The sequence below is a fragment of the Parus major genome, chromosome 2, assembly GCF_001522545.3.
Source record: "Parus major isolate Abel chromosome 2, Parus_major1.1, whole genome shotgun sequence".
NCBI classification, from domain to species: domain Eukaryota; kingdom Metazoa; phylum Chordata; class Aves; order Passeriformes; family Paridae; genus Parus; species Parus major.
In genome coordinates, this window is record NC_031769.1 from 149994633 (window position 1) to 150011903 (window position 17271).

At 42.1% G+C, this 17271-nt stretch overlaps 1 protein-coding gene across 5 annotated transcripts; it reads right to left on the bottom strand.

Annotated features, from left to right (window-relative positions):
* Positions 1-12: 12 nt before the first annotated feature.
* On the bottom strand, positions 13-12933 carry THUMPD2 (THUMP domain containing 2). 5 transcript variants are annotated; one of them, XR_004496274.1, is made up of 11 exons: positions 12696-12924; positions 12317-12449; positions 10746-11161; positions 9534-9614; positions 8095-8147; positions 7702-7789; positions 7050-7121; positions 6327-6441; positions 4534-4651; positions 315-3050; positions 13-227 (listed from the first exon to the last, which is right to left on the bottom strand). XR_004496274.1 is itself a non-coding variant. In XM_033512499.1 (11 exons), exons 1-11 carry the CDS (start codon positions 12792-12794, stop codon positions 2711-2713), a joined length of 1779 nt encoding a protein of 592 aa, XP_033368390.1. In that variant the 5' UTR covers positions 12795-12931; the 3' UTR covers positions 13-2710. The 5 variants fall into 5 exon arrangements, 4 of the variants coding, with proteins under 4 accessions (XP_033368390.1, XP_015473571.1, XP_033368387.1 ...); XM_033512499.1 differs by adding an exon at positions 10169-10435 and having other exon boundaries at positions 13-3050; positions 9537-9614; positions 12696-12931; XM_015618085.3 differs by having other exon boundaries at positions 13-3050; positions 9537-9614.
* Between the last annotated feature and the right edge of the window lie 4338 nt (positions 12934-17271).

The window sequence follows — 17271 nt, forward strand, 5'->3', positions numbered from 1 at the left end:
CATGGACAGGTGTTGTGAGGTACCTCATGGAGGTGAAGATTTAGTTTTATATAAGCATTGTTAAAGTGGAGGCAGGGCTGAAATGCCTGACTAGTGTGAAATCTTGACCTCCTGCTTCAGGGGATGGGCCCAGGATTGGTTTGTTGCACCTTTTCAGGGCTAATTTAGCAGACTTAAGGGTTTGGTGATGTCAGCATCGAAACAACCAGAAATCTGTGAAAAAGAAACTGAACAAAAGCTGGCTAAAAGCCGTCCCTGCTGATGACTCATTAGAACAACTCAGTCAAAAGGAGGCAGGATCAATCAATACTCACCAACTAAGGTCAGAGTTCTCTGCCCACCGAGGACACAGCAACCAGCAGGGACCTTTCTCCCACTCTCCAGCACAGGCTTGCTCCCTCCACAGGCAGGGAACTGCAGCTGCTCAGGGAGACTTAGTCCTGGGCTGGCAACATGAGAGGCACAAGGAATATTTATAACTCGTTCCAACCTCAGCGCTGTCCAGACCTGGGAGAAAGCACTTCCCATGCCACTCTTGGAATTTTCTTCCCTGTCCCTTCCAGCTTTGGAAGGTTTCTGAGTTTCTGAGGCAGTTCAGAAGCTGCATGGGGTGCCTAAAGCATTCCCTAGAGAACATGGAGCATCCCTCATGCCTTTCCATTTCTTTATCCCAAATAATCTCCACAATCTAGAAAAAAACTCTACTTGTCATTCATCATAAAAAAAGAATTTTGTGAAGAACAGCTCTATTATTTTTGTATGACAGCTATATATGATAATATATGGTCCAAGTGATTCCAGAAGAATTCATCTACACTTACAGCAAGTCTCAGAATTTCACACACATGTTTCTTTGGTATGTGTTTTTCCACAGAAAGGCTTTTTTTTGGTAGTTTTTAAATATGTCTGTAGTTCAGTAACAAAGAAACTTAGAGGGTATACCTGGAAAATTTTCAGTGTTACTATGACTACAGGGCACACATCATTATTTTCAGGTCTCATCACTGTAAACCACAAAACATCAAACAACTTCAAAAAGCAACAGACTGATGACATCAGTTCATTGCCTCTAAAAATACTGCACATATAAACAATGAGGGTCAATGTGACAGCACTGCAAGTGCCATCTACATTCCTTTTTTGTTGGTATTGCAAGACTAGAAAAATCAGCTTTCATACAAAAAAACCAAAAAGGGACCAAAAATACCTAAGACATAGGTAAATGCACTACAATATGCACAAAGAGCTTGGCAAGACAACTGAAAACCATGCTTCCATATCTCATGGATAAGGTAACGAATGTCTCACAGCTGCATGTGGACAGCACTGTGGCCTAAGCTCGTTTCTTCTAAAATACCAAAGCAAAAATTTTCACCAAGGCATTTCTAAATGTTTTTGTAAGCACAATGGCTGAAGAATGCTGAACCACACTAGATATAGTTAACCAGAGTCCAAAGTAATTGTTTTTAAAAAAGTAACAAATTCAAACAACAATTACATGTTATTCTTTGATATGCTCAGTGTTTAAAAAAGCGAGCCAAATGAAACAAAACCAGAACAAACAAAAAACCCCCAACCCAAACCCTACCCTTATGTAACAGTTTGCTTTACTCCAAAATGTTGCTGAGTTTCAAAAGGAAGTCTTATTGTAGACTACACAGTTGAAAAAAATGTACATTAATAGCTACAAGATATTTTAGGACAGAAGAGTGCCTTTGAAAATGCAAATATAGTCCCATTTTATACTTTTCTCAGTAAAAACATTTGAGATAAACTGTGCTGAAGTCAACAAAATAACATTCTTAAACCCAACTCTGCTCTTTAAGGTATCTTCAGTCAAAACTTGACACAGAATCATACAGAAATGTACTTAATATTTTATCCTAATTTTCCCTTCCCAAAAGGCCTCATTTTCCTGCAGATTGACATGGCTTAGGAATGCAGTGAGAAGTCTTTATGTTTAGTTCTCGCAGAAAATGTGCAATGATTTTTGTTTTTTGCTATCTTAGCCTTTGTATAAAGGATGCTAAAACCCAAAGGAGAGAGTGATTTCAGTATTGCCTTGGGCTCTTTAATGCTGATACAGTTCTAAAAACCCTATTTTGACAGGACAGAAGAATGAAAAGATACAGGGAAAAAAAGAAATGTGTCACAACTGTGTGGGAGAGAGAGGCAGGGGCAGGGAGGACCCAGAACACACAGAGGGCCCAAGGGCCTGGGACTTGTTGCAACTCCAGCTGTCAGTGCTGCTTCTTTCTCCTTCTCTCCTCCCTTCTCAGCACCTCAGAGGGTTTTGCCTATCCTCTACCTAAGAACAATCTGAACATTAAGAATAGTTAGAACAGAAAAAGCTATAGCTTAAATGTTACTTTAAAATTAATAGCTGGAGTGGACAGCCCAAAGATCATGGGCTACCACATCTGGATTTGCAGTTTTGCAAATAAAGACTTCTTCTCCCACAGAAACTCCTCCCAGTACTGAGCAGCTTTGCCTAAACAAGGATTTGAGGACACTGCCTCATTACAATATACTATATCCTGTTTCACTGTATACAATACAGCAGAACTGGCTGGTAGTCTCCTAAAAACCAGAGAAAGAAAAGCACAGTGCCTTAGGACATCCAAAGAATGTGATCTAATCTAATGGATGGCACTGAGTTTGTCTGCATCATCAGGTTCCACCAAGTGCTGCTCCTGAAGCCTGTCAGGATTCAAGTTCTCTTCAGCCCAGGGCCAGACAGCTTCCAGGACCCAGCAGCAGACACCTTTCTGTATTTGTGTATGAAAGCATCAGTCTTCCCCAGACTAACGGCATAGACACCCTCTGGCACCAGAGACCCCAAGTATCTGCTGAGAACAGCTTCTTCACCACTCAATGCCAAGGAGAAAAAATTCCCATCCACACTTGGGGTTTGTGTAGGGGCTGCTCCGCTGGCACCATCAGCAGAGGCTTCGGCAGAGTCACCTCCAGCACGCGCGGTCAAATCATCCACGCGTCTGCGGAGCTCCTGGCTCAGCAACAACACCAGAGTCCCCCCAACACGAAGCACTCTGGCAATCACAGGAAAAATAAAGGTTAGGTGTTGATCCTTCCTGGCATCCCTTTGCCTGTGCAGAATGCAACACTGCTGACACTTCAGATGCCACCTGCATTCAGTAAAACATCTGAGTGTGTCGTAGCTCAACTCAGTGAGCTGCATCTCCAAAAGGAATTTAAATCCCAGACCTTCTTACCTCTTTCTAAATGGGAGAACAGGGCCTTGTCTTGACTCCAAAACATTTCTGCTGCTATCAGTTCTTTCTACTGGGTTAGCAGGGAAGATGGACTCATTTTTTTACCCCCTTCAGCATTCTTTCAAGGACTGAGGGTCCCATCAAGCCTATGGTTTTGGAAATTGCAAAGCAACAGCCTCCCAGTGCAGCAAGGGCTTCCCAGATTAGTAGGGTAATTCTGAAACTGGCCCTTCCTTTTGGAAACTTTAAGTGTCTGCCCTTTCCCTGTTCCACTGATCCTTAATAGCTTTTAAACTCAGGAAGTAGAGGAAAATTAACCGTTATTTGTAATTAATTTTTCTACATATATGTCCAAACATTACACTTGACTTTGAAAGAGGGGTAAAAAAAATACTATCCCGACTGAGTTTACAGCAAGTAGCTTGAACAGGGGCTCTCATGGTAATGGTCCCTTCCTCATCTCCACCTTCCCAAGGGACTATTTTGCTTAGGATGGGCCAATAGAGCAAGTAAGGCTGGAAGACAAGCCCAGTAGGATCTGCACACCAATCTGTGGAGCCACTCCCCACCCTCTCCACCGCCTTCCTGCATTGGGTTCGTGAGATCAACACCCACTGAAGACCAGTCCCAGAGAAAGGGCTTGTTTTTAGGCAAGAAGCAGAGGGGAAGATGGCTTGAACTGTCTGTTAGAAGCAGCAGTTTAGCTTAGCTCAACTCTGCCATAAAGCGACATAGTGAGAGATGAAAGGACACACCTAAAAATCAGACCAGGTCACTAGTCAGATACTCCTGGATAGCAAGGAAAATGCATCCCACTTTTTCTAGTCCTTCCTGTCAAGGCAGGCTGGTCAAAGCTTGGCCGTGACCTCAAAAGAGAAAAGCCTGTGATTTTATACAAGCAGGCCTCAGCTGAAAAAGGATTATAGCTTATACATTACACCTGCCCATGCTTTAACTTTGTCCAGGTAGGCCTCTCCTCTTTTTCTTTTCTGCCACACTTTTGAGTGTGGCTCAGAAATACTTCACCATCATGCCTTGCAAAGAGCATTTGTGAGCATGGCTTGAACAAGATCATTCCCTGTCAGCCTGCACTGCCATTGGCACTCACAGCTGGCAAGACACAACACAACAGCCTCTAAGGGACGTGTAAACAGTCTCTAAGGGACATGTAATTCCACAGCCTGCACAGGGTCAGACTAGAGAGCTGCAGACTGTTTGAAATAAAGCAAAGCTGAAGCTGACATCACAAACCGTTGTGGCACTTACATCAAGCCCCAAACATGTCAAAGGCTACACCTACCTCTCCATTTCCTGGAGAATATCTGTTAGAAGCTGGGCATCATTTGTGGTCTTGAACTTCTTCCCAAATGGAATATCTGAAATAACACTGTCGAAGCTTTCAGAAGGCAATGGCAACGCTGCAGAATAAAGGCAGGTCTTTATATCTCTCTGTCTAAAAAATGCACAGCAGCTGTGTCACCACTTCCCCTTTCAACACTACCTGACAGCTCTTTTTGGGTTATGCACCCAGATTCACAGGTCCTTCTGCACTTGCCCTCACAAACAACACTATGGAGCCACCACCCCTCTTCAGACTGGGAGGAGACAAACGCATGACAGCATCATTTAGTTTGCAGATTCCCTGGTCCTGATGAGGTCTGCCCCTGCAGAAAGACTCTCCTATAGGGCACCACATGGGTCCAAATTAACTGCTGTGTCTCAACACACAGTACATCTTAAACATGAAAATAATTTAGCGAAACACAGAAGAAGAGCTGAGTTTGTGAGCACTTAGTGCAAACACTCAAGTATGTATGTATAAATGGCAAGGAACCACATCAAATTCCTCTCCATTCCCCTTTTCTCCCCCCAGAAATCTGGTTACAGCCAGAATCACCTGGAATCTGCCAGCTAGTGTCTTTGAATTGTTGCCTTAAAGTTTCTGCATCAGAGCAAAGGTCAGTTCTCCTGAGGAAGATGCAGCCCTGAGCCTGTGGTGATGAAGGCTGGCCACATGCCAGGCTGTGCAGGCCAGGCTGAGATCCCTCCTGAGATCCTGTGGGTCCTCCATCCCTCAGGGTGCTCAAAACTGACCGGTCAAGGCCCTGAGCAGACAACAGGACTGAAGACCTCCAACAGTCCCTCCTCGATTCTACGCCAACTTTGCTAGAGCTAGCTGGAGATGTTTCCCAGACCATTCTTGGGCCAACATTTGCAGCACAACAACTGGGTATCAATTTTATCTCCAAATGAAAGGATGTCACCTACAGTCCTGTTCAAGACATGCAGAAATAACAGCTTCTGACCAGTAATGAAGACACCAAACTGTTTGTTCAGTTTAGAAAACCTGACATGTAAGTACCTTCCATTATCCTAGAAATCAAACATGGCTTTTAAGTGAGAAATAAACCTACCTTTTTATTAAAAAAAAAAGAATATTTCTTATCATTCCAGTAAAAAATAAATACTACAAGGTAAAAAAATATGCAAACTCCATCACTCATGCACAAGGGAAAACAGCCAGCTTGCCTGTCATGAATTTCATATAGGGATAATTTACTCTCAGACTTTGAGGTCCAGAATAAGGTCATGAATTTATTACCTTCTCTACAGACTAGCTTGTGAATTAAGAGCAAACAGATTCCCTCTTACAGGACAACGGCATCATCATTCAAAATACACCAACTGCAAAACATGAACAATTCAGCTTATCTTAATGAGTCCTCACCATTGCTCACCTGGTCAATTTAAGTTTCAGGCTGCATTTTATTTGGATTTCTCCTGGCTGGAACTCTCACTCATGTACCTACTCTTTGTGGTACCCACACATTTACCATTAAGAGAGACTACTACTGTCCACGCCAGACAATTATAATTTTTATTGTCTTCTGCTGACTTCATTCTTACCAAAGTTCCCAGGTGCAGGCAGCAGGGAGGAAGAACAAATACTTATCCCTTTACAAGCACTACAGAGTCACCACCCAGCTATTTGTTGGGAGTTAGCTCTAAAATATATCACCTCGAGAGAACCTACATTTCCTGTAGAATCCCAGAAACACAAAAAAGATTCACTTGGAAAGCCTGCAGACATACCTTTCACAGAAGCTTTAAGCAACTCAATCTTATCCATTAAGCCTGCAGTTCTAATATTCCCATCTGCACCTTCTAACTGCGAATCACTTATATCAGCACCCCAGTAATAGGCTTCCTGTTCAGAGAGAAAGAGGAAAGCACTTTTGTTAACACTTGGGTTATTTGTTTTATGAACCCTTCTCAGAACTGCCTTGCTGCACAGCTCCTGCAAGACGACCCCCTTTCTGGGATATCTGCTATTGTTATACAGAGCAACCAGAGGATCCAGAGCAATCCAGAGGATGGAGAAACAGATGAAGTATGTGCTGTCTTCATTCCTTTAATGTTCTGGTCTACTCAAGACACTTGAAGTTACAGAAATATCAAGAGCATGTCCTAACAGCAAGACAGCAGCTAGGTACAGCCAGCCCCACTGCCTCTAACACTGATGGACGGTCCCATCACAACAACTCCTCCAAACCCAGAATAAGCTCAGAAAGATTTAGGAGTCTGTGGTTGCCTCTCACAAACCCTGCAGTGTGAATCAACAGCTGCACCAGCCTGCAAGACATTCATTTGCAGGAACGTTTGCACTAAATTACTTTTAGCAGCTGCCTAGAAAGATTGGGGTTTTTTTTCACCTTTCCAGCAATGGACTTTGGCCTAACCAGTAGAAAGAAAACCCTGTATCACAACTAGCAGTTTGCCTGCAAAGGTCCAGCCAGCTGTGACTGGGATACTTACAGGCCATTCTTTGGCAGCCTCCAGCAGTATCATTCCTAGCCCACACATGGGATCCAGCACAAAGGCACCAGCCTACAAAAACAGAGGGGTTACTGCGTCCCAAGCAAGACAGACACAGGACAAAGCTTACAGAGGCATGTACATAATCCCACCCAGTCCAGCACAGGTCAACAATAATCACTGGTAATCTCAGGCCAAACTCCCTTGTAAGGGAACATAGTAAAAAGCACCAACAGCTTCACTACAGACAGCCCTGAGGTGACATTCAGGAGGAAATACTACAAGTGGTCTGCAGACAGATATTGGTACCAAATTCATCTGTGAAAAGAATGTCTCATTTCCTTGGAAAACAACACCAAACAAGGTTTCATATTGTCTCTGGTCAGTGAAAAACATGCTGCTACTTAGACATGTATCTGTACAAGAATTAACAGCTCTGCTGAGGAGCACCTGGAATTACAGCAGACACCTGGCTGAACGGCAGGTGACAGCACACTCTCATCACAGGCATGGCAGATCCTGTCCACATGCACTAGAGAATGGGGCATTAAAATCACCACTCTCCTTCACAGCATCCAGCTCCAGCCCCGATGAGCAGCACCCCCTCTCATTCATTCAGGACTCCATTTCTTTGCAAGGAACATTCACTGACACTGATTTCAGCCAGAGATGCCATGGCCCATGCGACTGTTGACCGCAGTCCTGCTGTTTGGATATACTCTCTGTTTGCCAATGGAAGCCTGCAGACAGCAAAAAATCAAACAAAAAAATTAACTAAAACATCAGCAGAACCACCTAGAAAAGCCCACATAATGTCAAAGAATAAATGAACTGGACAGATCTACTGAAGGACAGAGAAGTCTGCTTTTAATTATAACTCACTGCAAAGTCTGGTCTGTGTGTTCATTTAAAACCCAGGCAGATGACAAGACCAGTTTGACAACCAGTGATTATCAAACCAGAAGAGAAATACTCATGGTGGACAGCAAGATTTACAAATCTGTTCTGATACTGCCACGACAAATCTGGTGGGGAGAATGCTTACCTGAAAAGAGGAATCCCCACCACAGAGTGAATGTCATTAAGATGTACAAAGATCTAAAAGAGGAAAAAAGCAACCCCGACATTTTGAAGTCTCAAACTGACACGACAATAGCTTTAATTCATTTAAACCAGACACAGATGCTTCTGCAAGTTTTTAAGAACAAAAATGCATACTATAAACAATAACAATTGGAAGAAATCCCACTAGATAATCTGATTGCCAATTTAAAGATGATTTAATGCTTAAGCAAGCTGAAGGGGATTTTGTCAGCCAGGAATCCATCAGCAATAAATTCAAGCAAGCACTTGAAATTATAAGGGGACCTATTTTTCCTTAAAACAGCATGGGATTTTTTATTTATAAATCCATTTACTACAAGTGGGAGAATATTATTCACGGTATACTAGCAACTAAATAAATAAATAAAGATGAAAAAAGCACCAACCAAACAAAAAAAAAACCAAAAAAACAAACAAAAACATACAAAAAAAATCAAAAAACCCCAAACCCCAACAAACAAAAAACCCAAAACAAACAACAACAACAACTAACCCCACCATTACCCCCACTAGTGCCACTAAGGGGAAATTTTCATAGAAGTCATGTATAAGTAATCCTTCCAGAAATGTAGGCAGCTAGAAGAAATTGTTCTGCTGTCCCACAGAGAGCATACCAAAAGAAGACTGAGCTCCCCAGCAGGTTTTGCATGACTGCAATCCCTGCCCCGAGAAAGCACATCATGCTGTTGAAAAATCCTAGTCCCTCAGCATCTGAACAGTTTCAGAGCAAAAATCTGGACAAGAACAGATGAGCCTCAACAAACCTGCACATAATGCTCAGTGTGGGAAAAGCAGTGCCAGTAAATGAACTCAAGATTTTCTACAAGTCTCAGATCTCTCAGCATGAGTGCTGAGAGCAACATCCACAAGTCAAGTGCAGGGATGGAGAAGCAGCTCGTCAAGAGCAAGGAGTCCACTGGAAGGTCTCCAGGCAGCTGCACCAGCAAGGGTACACTAAGCCAGCTGTTTGTCACACACAAGGCCCGGGGGAGGCTCTTCCACAAATGGCATTCTTAAATCTAGCTCCTTGAAATCATGCCCTTGCTGCTTGCTTACTTCCCCTCCAGAGGCCACAGATGCCCCATGACTCAGGTGATTTCCATTTTTACAGAGTCCAGCAGTCTGTAAGGGTGCTGGATCCTGAAACACCTGCTGTATGGATCCTTCCCCTCCCATGCAGGCCCAAGCAGCCAGGCTGGTGTTTATTCCAGAGCTCTGAAAACCACACACACACAGGGGCAGCACACGTGCTTTGCTCAGTGCTTCCAGTTGATTTACAGGTAAATTCAGGGGCAGAAAGACCAGCAGGGGGAGGCTGCAGTCCCACGTGCCAAGGTTCAGGGGTGATTCTGGAAGCATCAACAGGCAGACAAGTACCACTACCTCCAGGTCAGGGTCCCGCAGGTCAGCATGCCACCCACACTGCTTCACAAGTGCGATGCCAACGGCTTTTCCAATCTCCTACAAGGGGAAAGAACAGTCACAGGCAATAAAAAACCACAGAATTCGGGAACTGTAGATCACAGCCTTGGATGCACAACCCTCAAAGGGAAAAGAAATATCCACGCAATTCACACTGGAAGAGGCACAACAGGGCACATCAAGGGAGTGGGGGGCAAAGCAAACATGCCACATGGCAAACAACCAACGTTTAACTGGAGCGAGAGAGGCTAAAGTTCAAGTCCTGACCAAGTCGCAGCAAAATATTCACTTGAGTTGGACTTGATCCTTGTGGATCCCTTCCAACTCAGAATATTCTGTGATTGCCACCATTTTGCAATTCTTAATCACATGCAAATACTTCCAATGGCTCTAAGGCAGATTATCCAACAGAAAACCTACAAATGCACAACTATAACTCACAGTTTTAACATTTTCATTACATACAGAAAGCTCTGATTACCTTCAGATTGTATGTTCAAACATAGTTTGACAAATTTAGTCAAACACCTTTGTAGGGAGGCTCATGTGTCTCACCTCACCAAGGTACTAGCTTTCCAAATCCAAATTGTTACCTTTAAGTGAGAGAAAATTTCCCATCTGCACAGATGGGAAAAGGGCTGGATCAAACGCAATCCTGGAGGTCTGTATGTCACTATTCTTTTCCAAGGACCAAGCTCCACTTCTCCCAAGACCCATCCCAGGCTTGCATTCCTGAAGAACAAGTTCTCCCCAGTGCCCAACCAGAGGCAACTGAAGCTGCAAGTTCTGGCTTTTATCCCTTCTTCTAGACTGCATGCCACAGCTGAGAGAAGCCTGGCTCCATGGTCCTTGCAATGGCCCTGTAAGTAGCTGTAAACTTATTCCATCACTCCTTTGCCTCCACAGGCCCAGAAACCTCAAACTCTTTTTGCTTATCCTCAGTAAAAGGAGTGTTGAAAAACACTAAGGGTAATAGTGCACAAAAATGAAAAACAACATTTGTATTTTCACTTGTTTAAGGTGAATGCAGATTAAGGGCTTTTTGAGAAAATACAGAGAAAGCTTACATCAGTTTGTTATTCCAGAACACACAACACAGCTGAAATGACAAACTACATATCTCTGTTTACCTTTGCTGAGTTCTTTTAAAACACAGATACATCAGCATACCTGTGAAGTAAGTATTTTGGCAATCGCTCCACTACAACGACAAGACACTCTGAAACTGAAGCTAAGCTCCTCATTGGCAGTGGGATTCTCCCCACTGCCTTTGGAAGGGAATTCTGAGGAAGTCTTGCTCTCAATACAGCACTCCTGACCGCTCATTCTCTCCGGTGCCACACAGGTCTTCTCTCCAGCTTCCGCCTGGCATACCTCAGACATAACTGCTCTCACTTGTTCTGTTTTTTGCCTTTTACTTGCAGTATTTGTCTCTTCTGAATTTCTCTTCAGAGGCAATGACTTTTCTTCAGAGACATCATTTGTTTTCCTCTCGTGTCCATGAAGCTTTCTCCAAACAGAGATAATATCCAGCCAGTATTCTGGTTCCTCAGTGACAAAGCTTTTAATTTCATGAAGCATTTTCCCTGGAAGAAAAAAGCAGATTTGGGTTAAGTACTTCAGCCTCAGCATTTCACTTCCCTACAAACTGAGAACAGCTGTTAACAGCAACTGTGTTCTGATTTCATTAATGTGTGAATCCAAAAACCAGCAGCTGACACCACAGGCACAGCTGAGCTCTCAGCACCCACCAGAAGCCACACAGGCATCCCTCTGATTACAAGCTCTGCCCAAGCAAGATTAAATCACGCAAGCTTTGAATTCTGCACAGGAAATCAACAGCTGTAGAAAACCAGACCATTTGAGACTCTCACCATGGGAGATGGGACCATGCCATCCCCCCCAGAAAGCACTTGGCCCAGGATTAAGGGATGCAGGACACTTTCCAGAATTGAAAGACAGATACAAACATGAATTACTTTGAGTCATCTCAGACAAAAACAAATTTATTCTTTGAGAAAGAAAATTTCTGCTTCCCATTCATCACTTTGCCTTCAATCCTGACACATGTGGGCAGTCTTGCAGCTAGCTACAAGAGAGGCACAAGGAACAGAGAGGCCAATTCACTTAAATAGTTCAAAGCTGGTCAAGAAAAAAAAATAAAGGTCTTTATAGTTATCACTTAAAATTTTAGAATCATGATCAAATTTCATTCTCAAAAGTGAAGGTAATCTCCCAAATAAAAACCCACCAGGAGGCAGATACCAATCCATCTAACCTGAAATTCTCATTCCAACACTGACAGAGAGGATGACCCAAGTAGCTGAGACTTAGAAGGAAGCTGTGTACTCAACAGTAAACTGACACAAGATATAGGTGGGGATTCACTCTTTTTAATAGAAAAAAAGACCTACTGTTAAACCCAAGAGATCTAGAACTGAACTTTGGTTTTCGAGTGGAGTGTCGTTCTCTTTTTTGGGACCAGACCGGGGAGAGAGTCTCAAAAATATAAATATACATTCAGTGCCAGCAGAATGCAGGTTAGAAGGTAGCTACTGAAAACAATTTAAAAGCACTTTTCATATTAAAAAACGTTGAAAACATACATGGACGGAAGACACTTCAGAATCGATTACTATATTAGAACTACAGCCACAAGTAAAAAACTGAACACCTCGACTTTTATAATGAGGGCTCAAACGGAGGCTTCCGTTCCCGCGCAGCCCGTGTCCGGGCCGTACCTCTATTCCTGGTCACCGGCAGCGGGCCGTGCTTCTTCAGCAGCAGGAACAGGCGCTCCCCCGACCGCAGCTTCCGCAGCTCGCCCGGCCCCGCCGCCGCCCTGAAGAACACTTTTCCCGCGACGCAGTCCACCTCCGGGGAGAACAGCCGTCGGACCGGGGAATTCTGCCGCACCCCGCCCCAGCTCCTTAAGGGTGACGGTCCCCGGCCCGCGGTGCGGAGCCCTTCCGACCCCGACCAGCCCCGCGGCGCCCCCCGCACGGGCGGCGGCCCAGCCCCGGCCCTGCTCGCCGGGCTNGGCCGGGCGGGCACCGGCACCGCCCCACTCACCGCTCACCCGGACCGGACCGCCCGGGCGGGCACCGGCTCCCCGCTCACCTCCGTGGCGCCGAGCCGCGCCTGCACCTCCCGGGCGAGGAAGGGCTCCAGCCCGCGGCCCGCCGTGCAGAAAAACCGCCCGGGCTCTGCCGGCGACATCTTGACGAGGCGGGGCCTCGCCGGGGGCGGTGCCCCGGCAGAGGATTGACAGGCCCGGGAGCCAGGAACAGGATTTAAAAGCGCCTGGGTTTTTTATTGTTTCATGTGGTTTATTATTCTATTCTATTCTATTCTATTCTATTCTATTCTATTCTATTCTATTCTATTCTATTCTATTCTATTCTATTCTATTTTCTATTTTCTATTTTCTATTTTCTATTTTCTATTTTCTATTTTCTATTTTCTATTTTCTATTTTCTATTTTCTATTCGCCTTCGGGTACCCGACCCGCAAGTGCTGTTTGTGCAGGACAAACGCATTTTCCATACGGAAATGCAGAAGATACTTGTCACCAACTGTGCAGCAGGGCGGGCTCGGGCACTTGCAATGGCTTTATTCTCTCTACAATTAATCCTGTATAGTGATGACTATATCATTAATACAGATACAAACGATTATTTTATTAATACAGATACACACGATTATTTTAATTGTAAATTTAGAAGTGAAAAAAGTATTTTCTGTTGCTATTCTACACATTCTATACATATACATATTCTACATTTTGGATGGAAGTTCCAGTGGTTCTTTTGGAATGATCTGCAACTTCAGAAGAAAAAGGACAGGAAAATAGATCTCTTCAGAGCTCTAAATCCACTACGTAGTAAATTACACAAGACACATACCAGCCAGCAGAATACCAAGGATCTGAATTCAGTACAGTAGTGATTCTTCCTCCACAGATAACAAGAAAAATCTTGCAAAAAAGAAAAGCTAGGAGTTTGCATTATGTAACTAAGACAAATAGCATATGTTACAGCCTTTTTTCCAGATGTTTGTAAACAATACATTTACGACTTTAGGCAAAGAAAGAAAAGTTCTTGAGTTGGTCCTTGCACCTTTCACACATAAACAGCATTGTAAATGTGCAAGGATGTCAGCAAACACCTGCATTTCATGCATAATAGCTTAAGCATGCATTTTGTAGAGTTTTTGTATGGTACATACTCTGTTTACTAAGGCTAAAAAGATTCTCAGTCACTGATGGTGTTTCTGTAATTCTCTAAAAATTACTAGTAACATTCCTAAAGTTTAACAGTCTCTGCGTGAGATTATTGGGAAAAAAATCATCCTTGTAGTTCACTCTCAATACTATACACAACTCAGCAGTGAAAAATGAGAGAATGCTAATAACAGCCTGCACGGCCAACAAAGTGTTGAGAACCATGAATTAATATGCATTGCGGTTTACTTCAAAATATTTCAATATTTTTAAACAGCACAAAGCTTGGTACAAGTGCATCTGACAGTGCAAACACAGGGATATGAAGCACCAATCATTCAGGCCAGATCTATTTTTATGTATCTTGAAATCACTGCTTTCATTTGTTGTTGTCAGATAAATGCTACAGCTTGTCAAACTGTAAGAAAAATCAAAGTCAAAACAATTTAGGAGCTTTTTCAATATCAGATCACTAATTTCCCCACAATTTAGGTTTTGATCTTCTACTCCTGGAACTCCTTATATTATTTTATTTTTAAAAACACAAGCATTCATTTTCTTTTTCAAGGTTTGAGACTCGATTATAGGAGACAGTTAAAACTGTATAGTGTATATTGGAACAGTAACTATCAATGTCTGAATATTTTAACATTGTTTGAAATTTTAGTAAGACCGGTCAGGAGCATAGCTATTGCTATTCAAGGACTTAAAAACAAAACAAAGTTATAAAAGCAGTATATTTGAGGTTAGTATCCAGAGTTTTTCTGCTTATCTTGCAATATAAAATGGTATTCCTTTACACGATGGTTCCTATTTCATTGCAGATACTAAAAATATACTAAAAAGCTAGCCATTGGCATTTACCTCACTTAATCTCCTGAAAAAGGTGACATTACAGGTGACACAAAGCAGTGAAGTAAGAGCAGTATTCCAGCCTTCAAACTTAAAAAGTATAATAAATTTCAGAGCCCTAAGATTATTTGAATAGACTGTGATGCACTGGATGCATGGATGGAGTTTATACATGCTGTTTCAAGAAGAAGTTCACCTCTCCCCATTTCAGGACCATTTTTTAAACACTACCATAACAATATTAAGAGAAGAGTGAAAAACCAAAAACTTGATCAATATGCAGTTTTCGCTATCTGTACTATTTTAAATATTCTATCCTCTTCTCACTTTCTCGTTTTCACGTGTAAATAAAACTTCAGGATTTGAAATGTCTGCATCGAACCAGACTGTCCAAACTCAGAACACATGCTGAGTGTGACAGTGTAGGCACTGAACCAAATTCAAATACTTCAATATTTGAATTATATTATTGAATATATTATATATATATTATAAAATACATATTATTATATATAATATATATTATATATTATAATATATAATATACAATATACAATATATATAATAGATAACATTATATTATTATATTATAGACGAAGTATATTCAACACTTCAAATAATTAAAATTGCTTAATTCATTATAAAGCAGAAGCATTTTTATTCCTGTGACCTAACTCTGGTATAACACTTACTGTGACAAGGATACATCCTGATCTCGTAACGTTAATTTCTAACATCAGCGTGTTATTATTATCCAAAATTTAAATCCTGCATCCCTCACTCATAGCTGTTGCAGATATACAGTGTCAGGTACTGCTGGTCTCCAAGGGTATCTTCTTCAAATGAAAACTTGTGGAAGTAAATACCATGCCTTCTCTCTTAGTCTTTTATGAATATTCATATTTTCACTTATGACTCCTTCAAGAAATTTGTTTCTATTGCATTTGCATCATCCTTTGCCTTTCCTACATGTTCAAGGTACGTCCAAAAGGAACACGTCACAACCAGACCTCAGGAGTGCTACACAGTAGAGTGCAAGGTGCCTTTTCACCCTGATCTGACAAGTCGTGAACTGCTGGACAAAAGCAGCAACTGAACCAAGACAAAAATAACATGCAGCTCAAAGAGTGGGACAGTAACAGGATTCAAATGAAAAAACACTTCTGCAGGAAATTAAGCTTTGGATCATGTTCTCTACAGTTATATCAAAAACAGTTTCTGTGAAGAAATTCCTAGAAGTAAGGATAAATGCTGTTCACTCTTACGAAATTGAACACCTAGCAGTTAAATTACTTGCACTGCACCTATAATCCGAATTGCCAGACAGAAGCCATCTGCAAAATAAAAGCCCTGCCTGTCTGCCAGCATAACCTGTGCTTTCTTCAGCTGACTTAGCTGACACATTACACACTTCTCTACCAAGTCAAGACAAAGCACTGAAAATACCTTAGAACTTTAGTCCCTCCCATCAGTTAGACAGAAGAACAAAGCCATGTTTCTAAGCCCCTCGTTCCTAGAACATGGCTAAGAAGGTTTCTAAAAGACTTCTGGCAGATATTTGGTTAGTTCTGTACTGCAGCAACCATAAACTCTGTAATTCTTGTTTCATATTAAATTCTTTCCAGTTGAGATTTTGGACAGATCCAATCCTCCAAGCTCCTTTCAAACAGTCCACAGAAATCAGTCTGCTCCAGTCTGTGTTCATAGTTTCTTCACAGAGAAAACAATTTGAAGCTACCCTTGTTCCTCAGAATTTCCTGGCCTCACTTTTAGTTCAGGTCCACAAAGGTAGACATTTGCAAAACCAGAGCATAGCGCTAGGACTTCCCTTTTTATTTCCAACATCACCATCAAAATGAGGCATGAGCTCTCATCTCCCTATACTTCATTCTTCAACAGAACATTTGTAAGTATCTATGCTCCAAAGTTCCTCCATTTGACTTCCTATTATCAAAAAACCCTGCAGATGGCTGGGAAGTCCTTTCAATACTACTTTTTAAAATTAGCACTTTCTACAAAAGACTTGCAGGACACTGCAGGGTTATGCAGTGGGTATTAAAACTCGTGTCTGGCTCCTGTCAGGTGTTTTTGCAGCCTCTGAAAACACATGCAAGTCTCAATCACAGCTGGTTTTCTTTGCTATCCCTTCATCCAAAACCAGTTGGCAGTACTACAATACTGTTTTCATGCTAAGAATATTTACTGCAACTTTTCATTAAGACTTTTTATTTTTCTGTTCTTCTCAAGGTGAAGTTGAGCTTTGCAATTCACAAAATAGACTTAGAATGACACTGCATGTCCCAATTCACTCAGTAGATTAAATGAAAAATGAACTAGTCCACTTCCTACATAAATTCATTTTAAGTGTATTTTAATAAATCCATTATTTAAGTAACTTGCTCTTTCAGTCAAATAGGACAGCAGAGACTTGAACAGTCTTCTTTCTACTTTTGAGAAGTATTTTGACTGCTTTTACCTTGATTGAAAGCTTAATCTGTGTGAGTTTTGGGAATTACTAACACTAATGGAGAACAGAGCTTATAACTGGAGTCTGCAAATGCAATGTGCAACCACAAGGAACTGAAGTGTTTGGAGAAGACAGAAACACTCAAGATTCCCACG

Coding starts and splice junctions, on each gene's coding strand:
- THUMPD2 (XM_033512499.1), bottom strand. CDS start 12,794: ATGTCGCCGGCAGAGCCCGGGCGGTTTTTCTGCACGGCGGGCCGCGGG. Junction 10,436..10,745: donor CCAAAATACTTACTTCACAG/GTATGCTGATGT, acceptor AGCTACTTACAG/GGCCATTGCAAGGACCATGG. Junction 4,652..6,326: donor GCTTAAAGCTTCTGTGAAAG/GTATGTCTGCAG, acceptor TTTATTCTGCAG/CGTTGCCATTGCCTTCTGAA.